Source organism: Alligator sinensis, unplaced genomic scaffold (genome assembly GCF_000455745.1).
Source record: "Alligator sinensis unplaced genomic scaffold, ASM45574v1 scaffold1102_1, whole genome shotgun sequence".
Lineage (NCBI taxonomy): Eukaryota > Metazoa > Chordata > Crocodylia > Alligatoridae > Alligator > Alligator sinensis.
Window position 1 is genome coordinate 400606 of NW_005842342.1, and position 22232 is coordinate 422837.

The 22232-nt window shown below is 40.6% G+C and overlaps 1 protein-coding gene across 1 annotated transcript in view; it reads right to left on the reverse strand.

Annotated features, from left to right (window-relative positions):
• Window positions 1-22232, reverse strand: part of PREX2 (phosphatidylinositol-3,4,5-trisphosphate dependent Rac exchange factor 2) — a 327787-nt gene that overhangs the window by 184792 nt on the left and 120763 nt on the right. Inside the window, exons 8-10 of the mRNA XM_025210219.1 lie at window positions 19180-19283; window positions 10504-10653; window positions 4758-4902 (exon numbers count right to left, since the gene is read on the reverse strand). Of these exons, the coding sequence (XP_025066004.1) occupies window positions 4758-4902; window positions 10504-10653; window positions 19180-19283 (399 nt within the window). The remainder of the gene's footprint in view (window positions 1-4757; window positions 4903-10503; window positions 10654-19179; window positions 19284-22232) is intronic.

Genomic DNA, 22232 nt, shown 5'->3' on the forward strand with positions numbered 1-22232 from the left:
CATTCATCCCTGCCTGTGGCAGGGGGTCAGGCTAGATGATCTGTTCAGGTCCCTCCTGACCCTAGCTACTATGAAACTATGAAACCAGAGGGAGCTAGTGGCCCACACCTGCCAGAGGTCAGCTGACCAGAAGGGGCAGGGTCTGGCTCCCATATAAACCCCAGGGGCTAAGGCCAGGGTGGCAGTTCCCTGCTGGCAGCCAAAGGGGAAGGAGCTCTGCCGGAGCAGACAAAGGGAGGAGGCCTGACTGCACCAGCAGCCTGATACTGGTGAGGGATGGAGCACCCCTGGGGTGGCTTGAATGATGTTGGTATAGCTGGGCAGCTCGAGTTTATGTTATAGCCTAGGGGTTTGTGTTTTGGTTTGCTGTTTAACCGGTGGCTCGGGTGAGGCTATAAGGAGATGGAGGAGGCCTCATGAGGGGCTCATGGTAGCGTGGGGACCCCAGCCCCAGAGAGAAGAGGCAGCAGTTGAGAAGCCCCAGAGAGAGGGGGCAGTGGTTGAGAAGCCCTAGAGAGGGGGAAGCATTTTGGGGGTACACTGACCCCAGGTGCCAGAGAAGGTGCAGCATGTTGCAGGGTGGTAGAGAGCCCAGGTGCCAGAGGGGGCACAGAGCGAGACAGGGCCATGGAGGACCCGAGTGCCAGGAGGGCGCAGTGAGAAAATAGGGCCTGTGGAGAGCCCAGTGAGGACAAGGGGGCTAAATTGTAAATAGGCCCAGACTGGACAACGTCAGTTCCATCTGTGAGGTTTGGGGCATGGTAAAGGGGTGGTTGGAGCCATGCATAGCCCATAAGGCTAGGGTGCCCCGAAACACCCATTACAGGACGGGGCCTGCAAGGGGTCCAAGAGCCCACAGGCTAGGAGTACATCAAAACCCATGTCCAAGGAGATGTAAAGGCAGTCTCCCTAACATATTCTAATATCAAAGATGTGGCGGGCAAGAATTGAGAGTGCCCTTTGGGCCGACTTGGCACAGGAAGGGGGCCTTGGGGAGATCACGGCCACCCCGTAGGACCCCGCACCGTGACCTTGCGTATAATGTAGACATAGCTTGCATACATATGTACATATTTGCCTACATACTCAACATAGGAGGTGATAATCCCTAAGATTAACTATAGAACTTTATGATAAATAAAACCCACAATTCATAATGTTCCTTTGACCTTTGTACTTACACCCTGAACATTAATTAACCTAACTCTTTCTCAAGACTTTGAACAACCTTGTCATGATACAGCCTCTCCAGGGATAGCTGTGATGTCCCTATGCCCTGTGACCATGCCAACTCCACCCTATGGAGGCCTACTAATCTTTCCTGCCATGTCTTGCTGGTTTAAATAATTAATCAGGAGGCTGCCTTCAGGTTGCTGCTCGGTCACAGTCCTGACAGACTCCTCTAAACTCTGTGGGTTGTTGGACCCCTTACTGGGTCCACACTCAGGAGGTGCCTTACAATACTCCAAAGCCTTATGGGTTAGATACGTGGCTCCAAAGCCTCCCCTTTACCAAGCCCCATGCCTCACAGGTGGCACTGGGGCTTTACATGGTAGTGTGCCCCAATAAGGCCTTCTCCCCAATAGCCTCTGCCTAGTCCACCAGATTACAGACAACAACCAAAATATGAGTCCCTGGGCTATAACCTAATTCAAACAGTGCAAGATGCATTCTGTCTCTTTAAATGAGGCAAACTTCTCCCCAAGCATTAAGTACCTCACAGCCCAGGGTACCTGATGAGCTCATGGAGCCGCATTAGTCCTGTAAGCAGCATATCAGGAGGCCACTGGGCAGTTCTTCTCTGCAGGAGCTCCTTCCCCTGGCAGCTACCAGAGAACTAACCCCTGCTGGCCTCAGCCCTGGGGCTTATATGTGCCCAGGGCCCTGACTCCTTCTGGTCAGCTGACTGAATATAACTTTCCTGTATGTAAAATGGCCCCGGCCTCATTAAAATGGCCCCATTCCCTCATTAGCCTGCTATCACAGCAACCTGTACCTGTGGGGGTTCTGCCTGGCTCCTAGGGCCCTCTCTCTAGGCAGTTTCAGCCCTTAAAGGAGCAGGCACACCTTAGTGCCCTGCAATAAACACCCATGTTATTTTTAAGCCTATTAACTAGGCAAACATTTCCTTTTGTAGTCCAAATACGAAAGTTTCTCCCAACATTATACTGAACTTGCATCTAGGACAGCAATAAATACTCCAGGATGAATGAATGGGCTAAAGTCCTCTATTTCATAGACATTAGGGCTGGAAGGGACCTTGGAAGATCATCAAGTCCAGCCCCCTGCCCCAGGGTTAGGAGACCAGCTGGGGTCATAGGATCCCAGCAAGATATGCATCCAATTTTCTCTTGAAGGTGTTCAAAGTAGGTGCTTGAACCATCTCTGATGGCAGGCTATTCCAGACCTTGGGGGCTCGGACAGTAAATAAATTCTTCCTTATGTCCCGCCTGCAACGGTCTTGCAGGAGTTTATAACCGTTTGACCTTGTTGTCCCTTGGGGTGCTCTGGTGAACAAACGTACCCCCAGATCCTGGTGGACACCTGCTATAAACTTATAGATGGCCATCAGATCTTCCCGGAGCCTGTGCTTTTCTAGGCTGAAAAGTCCCATAGCTCTTAGCCTGTCATCATAATGTCCATTTTCTTGACTTCTGATCATGTGTGTGGCTCTTCTCTGGACTCTCTCAAGTTTCTCCACATCCTTTTTGAATTGTGGAGCCCAAAACTGGACACAGTAATCCAGCTGCATGCTCACCAAGGCCGAGTACAATGGGAAAATGATGTCCCGAGATGTTACTGAAGAGTTGAAAACAAGATCACTACACCTACACCTAGTTTCGGAAGGAATGATTCATGCCTGCCTAATGGAAGCTATCACTTGCATCTATCTAAGGAGGATTGTGATCTCACACCCTCAAATTGTACTTGGCCTTGGTGAGGCCACAGCTGGATTACTCACCAGGGAGGCCGGGGCCATTTTACATACAGGAAAGTTATATTCAGTCAGTTCTGGAAGTTTCTATGGTTCTACATGAGCCCCGAGTCATTGGATGAACGGTAACAAGCTATAAATGCATTATTATAGCAGAGAGCTATAAATGATCCTAAAATATTTTACTATGCTGTATTTCTATAATATTTTTTCAGTCAGATAAAAAATGTGTGAAATGGTATATAATTTTATGAGCACTCATTTGGGATGATTTCTATAGCGCTAATCTTAAACAGGAAACCAACAATCATTGCAATGTTACCAATAGAACCTATTTCTTTATACCTACATAGATGACAAAGGAGTTGATTATGCCTCATAGTTGAGACTGAACTGAAGTTTGCATTTAAAAGAAGAATAAAATCCCTCCAATCCATGCATTAAATGAGAGGAAACCACTTTCCACATTTAGCATATCATAATCAAAAGATTTCAAAACCTATCATATAATAGTCTCCTCTACCATTTCAGTAACTAAGGCAATCTTCAAAAAGAGTTTTACTATTTAATGAGTTATGTCTTCCCTTACTTCTGAAAAATGCATAGACTAAGTCTGTCCTCATGCTACAAACCCAAAACTGGCTTAAGATAGTAAATGTAGTCTGTTGAAAGCTCAGAAAGATACAGACAATTCATCAGTACCCTAATTAAGAAACAAATCTGGATTTTTCTTAGATGTGGTTTTTTATAACAGCACTATCAAATAATAGCATCAGCAAGAACACACATTTTTAAAACATTATTACAAATCCAAATCTATTTTTAACAGTTTGTTGGAGTAGATGAACAATTTAGCAACTAATATAAAATATAATTTGTTGGGAAAACTTAAATAAGTGGGACCAATTTTCCTACGGTTACATGTAGAGAAAATTAGATCCTAAACTATCTTTGGATGGGCAAAAAAATTAAAGGGACCCACAACTAGAGGCTATTTTGTATATTATGGAGCAATGAATTTACCAAAAGGTTTTTTTCCTTTGTAAGAAACAAGAAAGATGGGGTGAAATCCCAGCACCATTAAAAGTCAGTGGAGTTTTTCAGTATATTTAATCCATGACCTTTAATCCGGGTTAGGATCTTTACTAACCAAGTGACTTGGAGATTTAAATGACTTGACCTGAAGTCTTATTTTCTTCTTCCAATAACTAGCCAATGTTAAATGCTCATGTGTGAGATGATAAAGTGATGTCTGCAAAAGTTTCTTAGGGTGAAACGAGAACAGAGTCTAGAAAAGAGAAGAACCTTCCATTCTAGGTCCATTATTTTATATCCTCCTCTAGCATTCACAGTTTTATGATGAGACCAGTGTTATGTCACATTCTAAAGATACTAACCTCAACATGTATGGCTTTCCTAAGATAAAGACATGAATGGCTCTCAATATACAAAAAACGGACTCCCAAACAAATAAGCAAAAGGGGGCTCTTAAAAGATCAGATAAGCAATTTTGGAGTTATCATAAACTATATAAGGAGAAAAAATATTCTAACTTCAAAAAGTAAAACAATTAATCTGAGGCAGCCTTGTGTTTAACAATATGTTATAGCCATTTTCCAAAGAAATTCAACTTTGGAGTAAGATTATACCTATACATTTCAGTAAGATTGCGTTAAATATTGGCTCAGTTCAGGAATAAAATTAGGCATGTGAGCAAGCTCCTGTGAATTTTATTTAATAAACAACAGTTTGTATATAGTGACATAAGAAATTAAAATAAATTTCTAGTAGGTTAAAATCAGTTATAAAAAACATACTGTACCTTCCAAGAAAGCACTTTGGGAAAGTGGTTAGTTTTCTTTTCCTGTCTTTGATCAGATTCCCTTGTTTGCACATCATTTTGTAGAGTCTCTCTCCCTGCTCTGAGATCATCACCCAAGTATCTTGTTCCATGCCCAGTTTTAAACCTGCCAAAAATATTCTGTCAGTTATATAAATTTCCCAGTTATTGTCATTATTTTTCAAACTGCATCTATAAACTAATAAGCATTAAGAAATCAATATCTTAGTGAAAAAGGAGTCACCAACTGGACACATTAAATAGTTTTGGACAGCACTTCACTTTACTAACAGTAACTTTTAATCCTCTTAAAATATTTATAGCAAGTTATCTATAAATTCCTTATTATAGAAGGGCAATGAATGGTATTTCTTGACCATACTTACCCCTACTCTTAGGTTAATATCACAATAAGGAACATTAATGTTATGATTTCAATTTACCTCAAATGAGCATATGCAGTATTTCTCCTTCAAGTTTCGGAGAAAGAATTACTTTTCACCTTTTATTCGGTCATAAAATGATTTGTAACTACACACTCAGTACTTTAAAAAAAAAAACCCACCTACAGATATTAACTAATTAAATGAAACACCCCTTTACTATGCCCAGGTAAGTTTAAATTAGTTCAATTCTACACATGGAAATTGGTGCTTTGATTTTTATTCACTTCAGAAGACTTCAGAGGGTGGTAGAGTGGGGTTAGGAATTATACAAGCTTTTCAGTTTGTGATTTGTTAATCGTTCTCCTTGTTTTTCTGCTTCTATTTTCAGCATATTACAACTATTACTGAATAAGAGAGATTTTATTACTCCAAATATAGTTTTCCCTGAATTACTTTTAGGCTACTTATGAAGTTTTGTGCTCCTAAGGAACACTGGAGATCTACAGTCAATCTCCTTTATCTAGAAAGAGTTGCAAATGTTATTTAAAAACATAAATCTGTGCATTTTTTTGTTTATTTTAGAGAAAAATTCTTAATTTATCTATTTTTTCAAGTTTAAAAATAATAAATGGAAATCTTCAATAAGAATAAGAAGTTGCTACTTAAAATTTTATTAATTCTGCAAATACACATAAGATAAAGGTAACTTTTGTGAGAAAAATACAGCAGTTATAGACAACATGTGGCATATGTGCCACAAGAGTAGCAGTTCAGGCAGGGTGCACAGAGAGGAGGTGGGGACACGGGGCGGGGCAGGGAGCAGAAAGCAGGGGTGTTTGTTTAGGTAGCGAAAGGGGGGTCAGAATGGCACTTATGTTGAGTTCAGGGCTAATTTGTAGTATGCCTGCCAAAAAGGTTGGTCTCCAATGAAATATAGTATTTAACACAGATAGAAAGAGACACATTCACCTGATATTGTTAATACAAGACAAATAGCTTAACCAATACTAGTACACTGATTTGCAACAGAATAGAACATAACCAAACCACTGTTCTAAGAATGTATAGGATCTGGATGCACTGTACTTTAAGCAGTTGGCTTCATTCTTTTAATCAGGTAAAATACATACATAAAGCATTAAATATACCTTCTTATTAAAGCACTAAAAACAACTAAAATATCTCAATGACTTCCTTAGGTGGTTGCATAAAGACAACAAAAACTAGTGAAAAATCTTTTTTGTCTATTTTTTCTGATAAAATCTGAGTTTTCATAGCACCAGAAATATACAGATATACAAAATTGTCCTAGTCCATCTCTCAAATTTGAGAAATACATCTACAGTAAATCCAATATTTCAACAGCAACTTTTGTGTGGATTTCAGTTATAAATATAGGCTGAGTTTCCCTCAGTACATTTCACTCAGGTACATTTAATATAGCATTTCAACCTATCTATTTTGGAAGAACTGCCACTGCCAAAACATATGCCTTCTGTTTAGAAGAGAAGTTAAAAGAGATTAGAAGAGTGGTTCACCACCCCAAAACATTAGCATTCTCTCAGTTCAAGCAGTTCCATATTTTTCTCCTACTTGTAACAAATCTTTTCTGTACTAATCCAGCTTGACTAAGTACAGGCATTTAAAAAAGCCTGAGGCAAATTCAAACTAATTTACATGGGCTTCTCCAAGTGGACTAGGCTAGTCCGGGAGTGAACAGAACACATGTTCACCGGGCGGGGGGTGGGGGAGGAAGGAGGGCACAAAGGCTGTCTGCACTAACCAAGGCCATCAGGTTGGGGATGCTCCTGCACACCTTCCAGCATGCCAGAGACTGCCAAGAGCAGCCAAATTCAGCTGAGTGGACGCCACCCCTGATTTGGCTGCCAAGCACATGCCCCTACATCCTTCCTTCTACAGAGCAGCTGGACCACCCCTAATTGGTTGCTGGGCACACACCCCTAACCCCCTTCCAGGAGAGCCCCAGAGTGGGTCACCATGGTATGTTCCCCCCATCACTGCCAGCCGGGCTGCCCAGTATGCCATGGTGATCCACTCTGAGGCTCTCCTCGAAGGGGGTTAGCGGTGTGTGCCCAGCAACCAATCAAGGATGGCCCAACTGCTCTGTAGAAGGAAGGATTGGGTCCCTCAGAGCTCCAGCAAACTGCATGAAGTGGCAGCAGGTGCCCAACACAATTCCTGCAATCATGCCAGGTACCTGCTGCTTGCTAGAGCTTTGAGGGGCCCAATCCTTCCTTCTATGGAGAAGCCAGGCCACCCATGATCAGCTGGAAGGCACATGCCCTCAATCCCCTTCTAGTAGAGCCCCAGAGTGGGTCACCATGGCATGCCAGGCAGCCCAGCTAGCAGTGTAGGGGGGAGGTACTATAGTGACCCATTCTGGGGTTCTCCTGAAAGGGGGTTGGGAAGATGTGCCTGGCAGCCAATCAGGGATGCCTGCTTCTTGGCTGCATTCAGTTGCTCTCAGCAGTGTCCAGCACACTAGAAGGAATTGCACCAGGTGCCTGCTGCTGCCACCTGCAGTTCCTTGGAGCCCTGAGGGGCCTGATCCTTCCTTTTGTGGAGCACCTCCCCCCCTACCCCGCACACCTAGGGACATTGTGTAAAATGGAGCTAAGGACAGAAGATTTGCTGGCTGGCTCTATGACAGCCTGAGGGAGGGGCCCACCGTGTGCTCAGCCAGTGCAGCAGAGCCTAGCAAAATTCCAGCAGGCTTCCCTGCAAGAGGAGACTAGAGGGAGCCTGCAATGCAGCCTGGGATGCCAGTGGATGGTGACCCAACATGAATCAATAGGGGACCTGATACAAAATTTCAATAGACTAGTCTAACCTAAACCAACTAAGTCTGATACCTCATCAATCCAGGTCTATCTTAGACCAGCTTCCACCATCTTTAAACCAGTCTATGTGCCCAAAACATCTGTTCTGTTGCAGGTATATAACAGTTTCCAATCACTTACGCTGGTTTATACGTAAAGTTTGTACCTGGCCTATATGTACTATATGACTACTTCCACGGGTCAAATTCAGGTTGAATGTCCTGATGGCAATGTAATCAGTGTCCCTCCAGAAAGGAAAGCATCATATCATAAACACCTTATTGGATAAAACTTTTAAGGAAGTCAGTGAGATGTTTGCCTAATTATGGTTTTATAGGATCATATAAAACCATAAGCAGGATCATGAAATATATTCCAAATTGTTCTGTTTAACAGAATACCAATGGAGTAGAAAAGCAACAGTTATAGTAAATTGTACAGTTTGTGAGGGAAAGATAAATCAAAGAGATTTCTTTTATTAATTTTTTTTAATTGAAACAAGATGATTAACAGAAAACTAAAATCAACAGAATATTAGCAGGAATAAACCAATCTCTAGTTATAATGTTATATCCTAACTCCTACAGGGGATAGGAAAGACATATCAAAATTCTTTAAACAGTAGCTACCAATATCCTAATTAAATGGACTGTGTCTGTCTTGATTTTCATGAAGTGGGCCAAGCTATTCTCAGTTATGCATATGCCACTGCATAGATTTCAAAAGAGTTGCACACATCCAAATGAGCAGGTTTTGGCTCTGCATCTAGATAAGTAAACGTAGAATTAAAGCGCGTTTATATTCACAGTGAATAGGAAATTGTTTATAGTTACTTTTAGATGGGATATTTGAATTTTAAGAGATATTTGCTTGGTTGGTGAGTCATTTGACATCCTGCTTGTAATTAAGTTAATGCATCCTGCCTCATAAGAGAGGTGTTTATACAGATGTTTGAGGAAATATCTAGTTTTAAAAATGCGAAAACAATATAAATTTTCCAATGATTCTAAGTTGGGGCCTCATTCACCTGTTCCCCTATTTACTTCCCTGTTATAGCTTAATTATCTCTTTATTGTAAAGTCCCATGCTGAAACCCAAAGCTATGAGATATGCATACACTGGAGTTTGGTTCAACTCAGTAAAGGCAGCATTTAGATCTGAGCTTCACCATGGGGGGGGGGAATCAGGCCCATCTTCACTGAAAGCAGCTTGACAGCTAAATTTTATAGGACCAAAGTACATAATACATATTGACATTATGTCAACATAAAACACTATCCACATGTCCTTCTTTTCCACCCCTGGCCTACAGCTGTCAGGAGACTGAGGAAATTTGGTTAGATGTTAACCAGGCATTGAGATAATAAGGCCACATTGACTAGAACCTCTCCAACCATTTGTACAAACAGCCCTCAACCAAAAGCAGAGACCACTCTAGTTTTATGAACCAGCCTTCTGCACTAGTTTCTTCACTTACCTCCTCAATTGCCAAGTTCCTAGATGTCTGCAAAATTCCTTCACCAATATTTATTATATAGCACCTGGATGTTCCAGTTGCAAACAGGGCAACTGCTACTGCTGTACAATATACTGTAAGTGCCAGTCCCTGGACTTGAATATCTCATAATCCAAATAGAAGAGAAGCAAAGGGTGAGAGAAAGGAAGTAGTATTATTCCCAATCTGCATATGAGGAACAGAATACTTAAGGAACTTCCTCAAGTCACATCAGAAATCTGTAGAAGAGCCAAGACTTGAAAACAAATCAAATCAGTCCCAGCCTATTACCCTGTGCATCCTACCTTTCATCCCAAGACTCCATTATGTGTTACTGTCTATAGCATTTTTGCTGAGGAAGTGGTGAAGGAATAGGGTTGGTGTCCTACTTTATTTCTGGCACAGGTTGCATGTGGGGATATACACATTTACTAGTCTTACCGTTTAGAAGATAGCCTTTGCTAAAAAAAAAAAAAAAAAAAGCAGGATCCTGAAGAATAGGTATACCAGCGGACGGTATGCCACTGAGAATATTGCAAAGACAACTAGCCTGAAACTAGAGCATTTAGAGGCATCATTTGAAAGTTATTTGCATCAGATGGTGGATCAGGTGGACAAAGGACAGACATGGCAAACCTGATCATTTCAAAGACATTAGTATCTTGTCTTAGCATGGAATCAATAGAAACAGACCTCAGTGGAGCCAGTTTATTCCAGCTCATGATCAGCTTCAGGGTCTATTAAGCCAAAGAAAACGGCAGGTTTCAGACTACCACAGCAGCACAAGATATCAGTAGACCTAGATTCTGTCATGTTCAGCAAAGTTTCCTTTCCTAAATGATGTTTTCTTTTTTTTAAATCATTAGTTAACAAAATCTCCACAGACCATTTGACACAATGCCATAAGTACACCTTATCAAAACCTGACACCTAGCTATATATTTTATGAAAATAAAAGTTCAATACAGCCTCCCTGCAATGAAACAAAATAAAGTTTGTTAACCTACCTTTTCTTCTTTCTCTTTCTTTCAGAATAGCTTCCAGCCATTCTTGCTTCTCTTCAGGAGTTTTTGCCATGCATACAAACCATTTGTTCTTTGCTGTGTTGTGAATCTTCCAGCCATTAACAACAATGTGGCCACTGCTATGATAGTCCGCTGGAAATGCATAACAAAAATCACTTAATAAGAATAGCCTGGAATGTTTTAAAATAGCTAAGGTGATGATTAGGTTCCTCCCTATAATTCCTGAGCTCTTCCTATAACAAACACAATGACAGAAATATAACAGCATTGCAAGCTGTCCTGTGCAACTCAAATTCTGAGACAGTGGGTGCATCTACATGTTAAATTAGCGCACTGCCATAAACTCTGGTGCAGTTCATACTAGAGTTTACTGGTCCCATATGCAGCGTTTACACATGTACCCAGGACTGCAGTATGTTGAGCTGGGGCAGTGCAGCCCTAGCTGGTGGGGGAACCTGGGGGTCAGCCTGCCAGCCCAGGGCTGGCCCAACCAGGTTCAGTGTGCTGCAGATGGGCTGGCTGAGGCATGAGGGTGCTACAGTGCAGGGCTAGCTGGCAGGCAGTACCTGAACGGTAGCATCCTCATGCCCCAGCCAGTCCTGCCACCATGTACACATGTGCTGCGGCAGAGCAAATAACTTTGCCATAGGATAGTACTTCTATCAGGCAGTACTAACCTATGGCAGAGTTAATCAGTTTACTTTGGCTTAATAGCTGCTCCACATGTGTAGACACAGACGCTTTACTGAGGAGCTAACAAGGCAACTATTATGTAGATGCCCCTCAGTGTAAGCATATCATGTAGATGCCCCCCAATGTAAGCTATATTGAATCTCCAAACATTGTATTCCTTGCAAAGCAATCTTTCAATAAATTTACCGTTTTTGAATGGTGCTAAACTGTCAGCCTTGAAGTATGAATTCTATGAATCCACATAACAGATTTAGTATAAGCAGATTTCCCATATTATGTTACCCAAGTATCTTGCCATCAAACCTGACCCAGATGACAAGGGAAAAGAAGGTAGTTCAAATCTCTATACCTATACAGTACTTGAATTTCAGTTAGACTGATGGAAAGACAGCTTCTTAATGACACTAATATTTGCAAGCTGCCACTGTCACCTGGTTAAAGGGCCACACAGCATAACCTAGCTACCTCCAGATTTAGGGCTAATATAGTTCTTTTGTTTCACAGAATTTCTATTAACATTAACTGCTCAGCAAGAATTCATGGTCTTTGCATTAGATTCCACAACATTCAGTGAATTTAGTGTGAGAGAGAAAGAAGTCCCTACCAGATGGCACAAAGGATATAATTTAGATTCTAAAAGCAATAGCATTTGATTGTACTGATTGAAAATATTTTACCATAAAAAGCTTTAGAAGCCTGAAAAAAATTCAAATTCAATCTGATGCGTAAGCAAATAAGACAAATTGTGCCAGCATATAGCCTTATTGGACTTATTTGAACTGAAGTTAGGCAAAGAATCGCAAAAATGACTAGTTAACCTTAATGTGTATATAAATGAACAAAATAATGATATTTGCTTTGATTTCAAAATCAAATTTATCTAATGCCCACTTTATTCAGAATATGTGTACAATTGCCACAGAAAATAACATTTATCATAACTTTTTTAGTTCCAAAATGTTTGAATTTTCAAATATTTCAAAATAACCAAGGTTTATCTTATGAATAACCATTTCCTATGAATATTTTATTCATTATTGTAACTTTTGATAATAGCATTTCAGTCTGTGAATCTTATCCAGAAATCTATTACCAAGCAATCTTTCACAATGCAACTAATGCCATTGCCTATACTGAAAATCCTTCAATAAGATTATGTGTAGTTCCAGGGGGCAGTAATATTTACAACCCCCTAGTAACAAATTACAACTAAATAATTATATAGAAACCTAAGTTAAAACTGGATTTATCACTACTGTACAATATATAAGAATAGCAAAGGTTAACAAATTCTCTTTAAGGAGCAAGAAAAAGCTATGACCTGTCTTGAACCACCCTAATAATTTCAATAATTTGCAAATACTTTTTCGTAGTTCAGTCCAGTTTTTTTAAATGAGATGGGATTTTCAAAAACTTTGTGAAAATGCTTGCTGAGAGTTATCATAAATCTCAGCAGACATGTAGATATCCTTTTGATAACTCTGCATTTTAATAAGATGGAACACAGCCAAGTATTGTATGCATAGCCTGGGAAATGTCATTAACTGCCACAATTTATTGTTCAGAGAATCTGAAAACTGATGGCTAAATATACAGCTGAAGAGCGACTCTTGTGTTCAAAAGTGTATAAGAAAAAGAGCAAAAATGGGAAGGAGGGGAAAATGTACGTTAATTAATTTTGCACTATCATCTTTCTTTATAATATTTACAATTTTCTAAAGCTGCTCATTACAGCGATACCTGAACACCTCTAAAACAAATAGCCATGAGAGGTATGGAAACAGTATCTGTATAGGGAATTGAGACAGTTAGGATTATGGCTGCTTACAGATGTAAAAAAAATAAATAAATCCAAAACGGTGCTTTACTTTAAACTCAGAGCACCCCCGCACTGAGCTCAGCACATGTCCAGAAGAGGCATCTCATTAGTGTGACCCAGCTCACCCAAAGCGCCATATAGATCAGGCACTTAGGTGGGGCTTTTTGGAACTTTTATCCAATAGCTGATTGAATCAGCTATTAGATAAAATCGCCAAAAAGCCCTGCTAAAGTGTGCGATCTATACAGACACTAGAGCCAAGTCGAACTACCCTGCTGCTTCTTCCAGTAAAGCACATTTTTTATTTATTTTTCACATCTGTCAGCAGCCCATGTGGTTATCCAAAGGTCATGCAGGAACTCTACAGCACAGCCAAAAAAGAGAATCCAAGTTTTCAAAGTACCGGACTGGTATTATAACCAGAAACTAATAATCTGTTAGACTGGGAGCTGGTAGAAGCTCCTATAATCCAAGTTGCCTAACATTACCATTACAGATGATTCTTGTATCTTTTTAAGAAACTCTAACTTCCTTTTGCAGAAGTCTTTGAAATTTGAAAAAATGGAAAAGTGTGGTAGAGAAATGCCCTTTCTTTTTCTCATATAATTCCATTCAAGTCTTGCTGAGCAATAAATTGCTGATATCACTATTTCCTTTATTTTGGATTTTTCCTTTCTCTTGGCAGCATGATTAAAATAATATTTAAATTAAATATGAACATTATATCACTGGTCCCACCAAAAACAGCAATAGCAGTAGCAAACTATTGAAAAGTACTGGCTGAACAGCTATACCAGAAGATAGGAGAGTTGAGCCAGGCTGATTCTTTCCCAGACATCCCCACATTGAATAGTTAGCCCTTAAGGCCCATATTCCCCACTCTGGACTGAACTCTCTCAACTCCCAACCAGAACTGGAGAGAAAATAATCCTGAATGAACCATGCAGCCTTTTATCTACTGTCCAAATCCAGCACATAAATAACAACCTTCCATTCAACTTCACTGATAGAGCCCTGGGCTGTGTTGCTGAAGATTTGGGATACATAATAAGTGACTTCCTACGACTGTACATAATTTTTTTTTTCTTGAGGAAAAGATCATGACATTTTATAGAAACTATTTTAAATAAAATTAAAGTAGCAAACATTTGTAAAACACTGTTAGGAAACTCTAAATATAAGATTGCCTGCACATGATTAATTCTACCCCTTCAATGTATGTGCACACAGTCTTTAGCTGCATGACAACTGACTGGTTGTTTTTTTTGTGGGAGGGTGAGGGTATAGTTAACAGCATGAACACTTTGGGGTAAGGGAGGAGGGAGAGGAATTAAGATTGTGTAAACAAACATACATCTGGCATTTCCTAACTTCCATGTGCATGAAGCCTCAATAATATTCCTTTAACATCATTTGTATTGTATGTATTTACCTGTTTTCAAACATATTTAAAAACATTTTTTTTAAAAACTGTATAAAAGACAGACCATACAAACCTTAAAATGACAAATAATGTACATTCTACTCTAATCAGTATAATCAGAAAACCGACACCGTGGCTCATGATTTTTGAAGCAAAAACAAAATGAAAAGCTTCTATAAATTGTGCTGCTCAGCCCAAACCTAGCTTCATCAAAGAAAAAAAACCAAAGCTTTTTAGAAAAAGTATTAATTTCCTCAGACTTGTCATTTGCATTACAATAACTTTTACCCATGAACCTCTCTTTCAGAAGCCTTTGCTTCTACTTACAACAATGAAGACTATGACACTATCTTTCTCCATCGGTCAATCAAACTATCCCACTAGAAAGTTCTCAGTTACCAACTCCTCCAGAACCACTTGATACACCAATGAAGTCAAGGGAGGTATGTTAGTTTACACCAGATGAGAATCTGACCCCCATGATCTGAAAAGAACAAGGTTGTCCATTTAAGCCTTGCACACCAAAAATATTGCCCATCAGAAGATCTGAAAAAGAAATCACCTAGAACTCTACTAGCCTTTATTGTTTTTACCTGATATGTTTGTATGGTGATTTATAGAAACAAAAGAAACAAGAGCCATGTTCCCTTTCACTTTCAAACTAAATTAAAAACCTGAGAAAATGACGGCCATTGATTAATAAAGGGAAAAAATAATTTAATTCCCAATGCACAACCAATGTGAATGAAATGAATTTTGAAAGAACGTGTCATTACATTTGGGAATAACACATGGCAAAAGACAGAAATATATAGCACCAAGCAAGAGGTCAGCTGTAGAAAGCAAGATAAATAAAATGGGTTAGAGATAAAGCACTGAAAGGCATCAAAAAAGGATGGATTGGATACACTGAAAGACATGGGAACACTTTGTAAAAAGGCATAAGGACATGACTGGGCAAGGAAGAAAGGATGTATATCAAGGCACACAACAAAGTAGCCCAATATCAATTATAAGAAAGGATGTATATAGGAAAAAGAACTGCAAGTACTGTCAGGAAAAGAGCTCTGTCTAGGGACCTGGAAATGAAGCTTTGGCTTTTCAACATCATATGGAGATCCAGTAAGAGGATACAAGGAATGAGTGATAGGCAAAAACGGCAGGAAAGAAAGAATATTTTAGCACACCGGTAAAATTAATGAAAGGGAGGGTGAAGTCAGGGATTCAGGAAAAGAGGTAAATTTACTGTAATCCAGGAATGAGAGAGAAAATCAACAGTGAAATCTGGTGTCATAGGCCTAGGAAAAAAGGTAGAAGTGGATTTTGGAAATGTCAGAGACAAAAGTAATAAGATTTGTTAAATGAGGAAAGGAAGAAGGAGAGGTAAGCCCAAGCTATATGTCTGAAGTGACAAAGGAGATAACATTTACTGTGGTTTTCGGAACTGAGAAAGAGACTGGGTGACCATATGAGAATAAAAATGAATACTTGTGTCTAACTAAGGGTACATACAGACATTCAGAGAGGTTAGGGTTAGACTGCATTAAACTGCATTAAAATTGCATTAGATTGCATTAAAAATGGCCATCCAATCTAACTTAGTTTGCCCAGGTGCAGACCTTAATCTTAGATCCCTACTTTGTTAGCTCTAAGTGAGAACTGTACAGAAGTTCAGGAAGTTTAAATCAGTCTAAACATGGCTGACCTGATCTAAGTTAACTGTACCTCCGAGATAGGCTAACTTAAATGGGTCTCACTGGGCCTGATCTAACTGAACTTCTGTACAATTTCCAGTGTAGCACCCTCAGACCCCACTTTCCCCCACAATTCTCTCCAAGCCCCCTAATCACTCCCCCATCCCAATTTACCTTAGAACAGGTGGCCATTTTTAACTCAATCTAACGTCCCCCTAACCTCCTGCAATGTCTGTATGTACCCTAAATTCAGCTTGAAGAGCCAGTATGATATCCAAGACAAGACAATGAAAGGGGAGGACATTTTTTAAGAGACTTGAAGAAATGGAAGGGAAAAAATCATGGTTTGGGAAGCATGACAGAATAGTCTTCAACACACCAGTGAATGAGAGATCATATGAGAAAGTAAATTTACCCATAGGATGAAAATGATGAGAAAAACATTTGGGCTGCGCAAACAGCAGATAGACACAGGAAAGGCCAAAATGTTCAGAGCCATTTCTGCTTTGTTTTTGTTTTTAACAAAAAGTATTAATTCTGACCAGATGTTTACCACAATAAAAATCAGCAATGAGGGTTGGGCATACAAGACAGAAAAGAGAACAATATGAAGAAATCAGAGAAGCTAGATTTATTCACATCAGCAAGGCCTGATAAACTTTACTCTACAGTACAAAAGGAATTAGTAGAAGCAATCTCTGATCCATAAGTTATTATTATTAAGAATTCATAGAGAACTATAGAGCAGTCATCCTAATTTTAATGCCAAAAAAGATAGTGGAACAAATAATTAAATAATCAATGTATAGCACCTAGAACAGTGGTTTTATAATGCTCTCATAACATTTGTGAATTGAGGGACACCCCATTTAAAAAACTAATGTATTTACTATAGTGCTAATCTGCTTGTAGAGAGGCTAGGAAGGACAAGGAGCAGCTGGGCAGAAGCACCTGCACTGCAATGCGTCGGGGGAGGAGGAGCAGCTGGAAAGGAAGAGCCTACATTTATCTCATCACTAGAGACTGTGCTTATCTCCTCTCTCCCAGCATCACCCTTCAAAGGCTGCCACAGCACCCTGGTTGAGAATCACTGACTAATAAAGTGATAAGACACAGCCAACATGGATTTGTTAAAAACATGTCATGCCAAACTAATGTAATCTCCTGCTCCTCCCAGGCAAACTGGCTTAGCAGATATGAGAAATACAGTTGATGTGATGCATCCCAACTTCTGTATAAGATCTTTGATACAGTCCTACATAACAGTCTCATAAGAAGAGTAGAAAAATGCAGTCTAGGTGAAAAGAGATACTTAAAGAATAGTTACCAACAGTTTACAATCAAACTAGGAGATTACATAACTTGAGATCCTGAGATCCTGAGGGTATGTTATAGGACTCTGATCATCATGAGCAGATCCAGGAACACTATGACATAGAGCAGCCACATCACCCCACCCCAATGGATCTGTCCCTACTCACCATTTGGTATTTTTATGAATTATTTGGATAATGGAGTACGTTTATCAAATGTGTGGATTACACTAAACTGGGAGTGCCTGAAAGCACTGTAGAGCACAGGACTTAAGTTCAAAGTGGTCTTGATAAAATGGAGAAACAGTCTGAATTCAATAAGATGAAATTCAGTATAGGCAAGTACCAAGCATTACACTCACAGAGGAAAATCACAGCTGGCAAGAAGCAGAATAGTAGAAAAGGAGCTGGGATGCATATAATGGAAAACAAACTGAATAAGGGGCCAGTGCAAAGCTGCTGAAACCAAAAAGGACAAGCGACATTTGGGGAAGTATTAGCAAGCATGTCACACGTAGGGGTCTACTTAAATTGCCGTTTTGCAGATTTCACAGAAACCACAAAATCCTGGCTTGCCTGTGAAACAACAACAACAAAAAATCGTAATAAAAATAAAATGCTGGCTCCCCAATGGAAGCCAGTAATCGTCACTACCACTGCAGCTCTGCCCTGCAGCCCACCCAGGAGGGGAAGGCACTGGCTGGCGGGACAGCACGAAGAGTAGCAAAGATGGCCACTGCCCCCTTGCCCCTTCTCCCCCAATCCTGGAGCACCTTTGCCAATCAACACCAAGAGGCAGAGCTGCATAAAAAGGCAGCCAACAGTCAAGATGGCAGCCACTCCCTAGTCCCTCCTCCCCCTGGAACCTCTCTGTCAATCAGCGTTGATGGGTGAGGCCACCAGAGCACATTCACAAAATGGCTGCAGAATTTGCTCTTTCTGCCACAAACAATGCATGAAAATTGATAAGTCTAATGGCAAGTTAAGGAGACCCCTAGTCATATGCAAAGACCAGGGAAGTAACTGTTCCTCTCTGCATGACACTGATAAGGCCTTAGGTGAGTTTATCAATTTTGCAAATCAAACTTCAAGAATGAAACAAGCAAATCGAAGTGTCTAGAATGAGGTTGGGGTGGTGTTTTTTGGAGGGGGAAAAAAAAGTCAGGCTTTCCATTAAAATTTTAGTTTGAAAGCCAATTTTTTTACCAAAATATTTTCAGTTTTCAGTTTCAATTTTTTAAAAGTGAAATCAGGTAATATTTTATCCCACTCTATGCACTACATTTTTTAAGATAAGTCTTCTAAAAACGTATTATGCTGCAATTACAGCATGTAACTTTCAAAATTGTTTTTCCGAGTTATATAAACAGATATGTCCCATATAAAATATACAGAAGTGACATACACTATCTTAGGCAAGGAAATAAATATCAGCCTAGCATTTCATCATCATAATGATTGTTGCTAGTTTAAGGCAGTCATCTGTGAATGGCTGGCTAGAACAGTGACTGCCCAGAAAATAATGTATGAAACCAATGATACATTTCAGAAGTACAGTGTTAATGGAACAATCTGCCCCTATCTTAATTTCCTGTAAATCAGCACTCTCTTCTCCCACAGAATGCCAATGAAAATCACTCACACTTCACAGGAGCTGCTTGGAGCTGACAAGAACAGGCTCTGTAGGTTATAACTGACAAGGGCAAATATACTCACCTGTACCATCATCTACATTCTCTACTTCCATCACCTCTGTGTTTATTCTGCCTCGAAAGAGATACCGATGGCCATCAGTAGATGCTTTGCTGTTCTTCAATCGCCTTATGAGAGGAAAATGCACAAAAAATTGTCAAAACAGAACACTTTGTTTCTATTACTTTACTACTTACGTGTATTACAATAATGGCTCAAGGCCTCTGTAAAATGCAAGACCAAACTGAACCATGGCTGTAAAACCCAGAGGACAGAAATAACCTGCACTCTATTATGAATTAGTATAATTTTTTCATCACAGTACTATCACATGGTTCAGGTAGCATAAGTCCAGGAGGGACCTAAATTAAGATGACTTCACCCTCTGTATCCCCCACCCTCCCCATTCCCATTCTGATCCCTTTTTACCAGTTCCTCAGTTTGTTAATAAATAACCTATGGGGATGAAGTATCTCATTTTTGGTCATAATCAAAATAAAGAATCATTTTGGAATGTTAAATATTTATTCATCCATTCTCAGTTTTATCAGCTCATGACATTTTTGAACTGTTAAAAATTCTGCAGCTTTTCTCATTTCTCTAAAATCAAATTATTTTCTCAGCTTCAATTGTGTCACATTCCCTGGACAAAGAATGTGTTCCTTTTTATTCCAAACTGAATGACTTCAAGCACATCATGGTTTAGGACTGTGATAGCCAGGTGGTGAATATACACAGTAAGTTACCTTCTTTAATTTTTTGAGCACAGATTTTGCAGTATATCTACCTACATTAACTAGCCTACTTCAATATGCATATGGAGCAACATTTCTTCCGAGGGACTTACTTAATAAAACATCATTCAAAAACAATTTAGTAATAAAAAGTTACTAACCATAAAAAGTCTTATTGACACTGCAAATAATTTCTTATTCAAGTATTAAAAGAGAACATGACAAGCATTGTAAGCAATATAAGTTTTGAATTCCAGTAAGCACACATATTGTTCACATACCTTTATACAAATTCTCTCTCAAAAAAAAAAAAACCAAAAAACAAACCAAAGACAAAACCCCTAATTCCTCCTACTTGGGCCACCTTTCTTTGAACAGGTCAGTTGAGTACCTGTCATGATGCCCCTGACGGCTCATGTGACCATGCAAGCTCTGCCATGAGGGTGCCCTCTTATCTCTCCTGCCATGTCTTTGATGGAAAAATAACGGGAGGATGCCTTCACTTAGTCCTGGATCACTGAACCTTACTCAAGCTCTCTGATCTCTAGGCCCTTTGCCAGGCTTCTCTTCAATATAGTGCTGTACAAGGCACCTCAGGCCTTATGGGCCAAATAAGTGGCTCCAACCACCCCTTTACCATGCCCCATGCCTTGCAGGCATTACATTGCTCTTATGCTCTGTTGGGGCCTTGACCGACTCGAACTCCGCCCCTTTGATATAGCTAGGTCTTCCAGCTTACACCCACTGTATTGGACCTGGATTTGAGGCACTAGCCCACAAAGTCCTTTTATTACTGGGCCCCTGGCCCTGGCCCTTGCAGCTTGCACTCCTCTGGTGCTGGGCTCTCTGCAGCCCCTGAGACTGAACCCCTCTGGTGCTGGGGCTCTACACAATTGTGTGCCCCCAATGAGGCCTCCTTCTCCCCTATTAGCCTCCTCCTGGTCCACCGGTGCAAACAATAACACAAACCAAAGCCCCTGGGCTACAACATAACATTAACAATAATGGCAGGAACCTGCCCCTTTAAGAGGGCCAACTCCCCCACTTAGAATACCAGCCTGTATTATCTCAGGGCACCTTGTAAGTCCCTAGAGTCTTACTGTGTCTGGGGATGGCAAAGCAGGCACCCAAATGTATGGGGCTGCTCTCTTGTGCTCCTGCTCTTGTGCTCCTTCTTCTGGCAGTTGCCAAAGAGAGCATGCCCCCCGGCTAGCCTCATCCCTGAGCTTATATGTGCCCTGAGCTCTGACTCCTTCCAGTCAGCTGACCGCCTGCAGATGCCAGCAAATTACATTGTTAGCCTGTTACTCAGGCAACCTGCAGCTGCCGGACTCTGTGTAGCCTGCCAGGCTCCTTTGGCTAAGCTGTTTCTACTCTTAAAGGTGCAGGCACCCCTAGGTGCCCTGTGACAGTACCCTACACAAGCACCATCTCAATACTGCTCTCCAGGTGAATCCTTGGACCTACTGAAGTCAATGACAATATTCCCATAGACTTCAGTGTGACCAGGATTTTGACCAAGTGGGTTTGTATAAATGAAATCTGGTGTATCAATATTAGGCCTCTACTGACAGGTATACTTAAGCCCATCCTTAACATTTTAAGTTTCACTGACCTTAATGATAAGTATACACATATTTGATTTTAAGTATGTGCTTAAATACAGTCCTACTTTCCTGAATCAGTGGCAAAGTCATTAAATATATTTTTCTACTATTGTCACTAATTTATTTTTACAAGGGAAAAAGAGAATAAGGTGGTTGGGGAAGGAAGAGAAAAGAACCTGCAGTCATTACAATCATAGAACACTTTCTAATTAAGAACAAGAATTTTATCTGGGGTAAAAAATTTGAAAACACATAGAACTATTAAGTGATGGTAAGACTGGAGAAAAGCTATAAGGCCAGGTACAAACATTATACTTCTACTGATATAAGTGATCAGAAACTGGTCTATACCCATAAAAGAAGTTCAGCACACAGAGACTGGTTTAAAAAATAGCACAACCCAGTCTAAGATTTGCCCCTCTGCAACCAAAAGGCAAATGTGTGTGTCGCAGAGCACTGGGGTGCTCTGCTTCTAGGGAGTGGAAACTGCCAGGGAGAGAGAGAGAGCCCTGGCAGGACATAACAAGCCCAGCTGAGGGTTGCCAGGGTAACGAGCACAGCTGCGGGTTGCCGGGGCAACTAAGGAGAGTCAGCTGGCCGGAAGGGGCAGGGCTTGGCCCTCAAAGCCCAGGGCTGAGGCCAGGTTGGCAGGGCCCTGCCAGCAGCCAGAGGGGCAGGAGCTCCTGGAGCTAGGAGGCAAGAATCATAGGGACCGCTCCAGCTGGGTGAAGGGTGG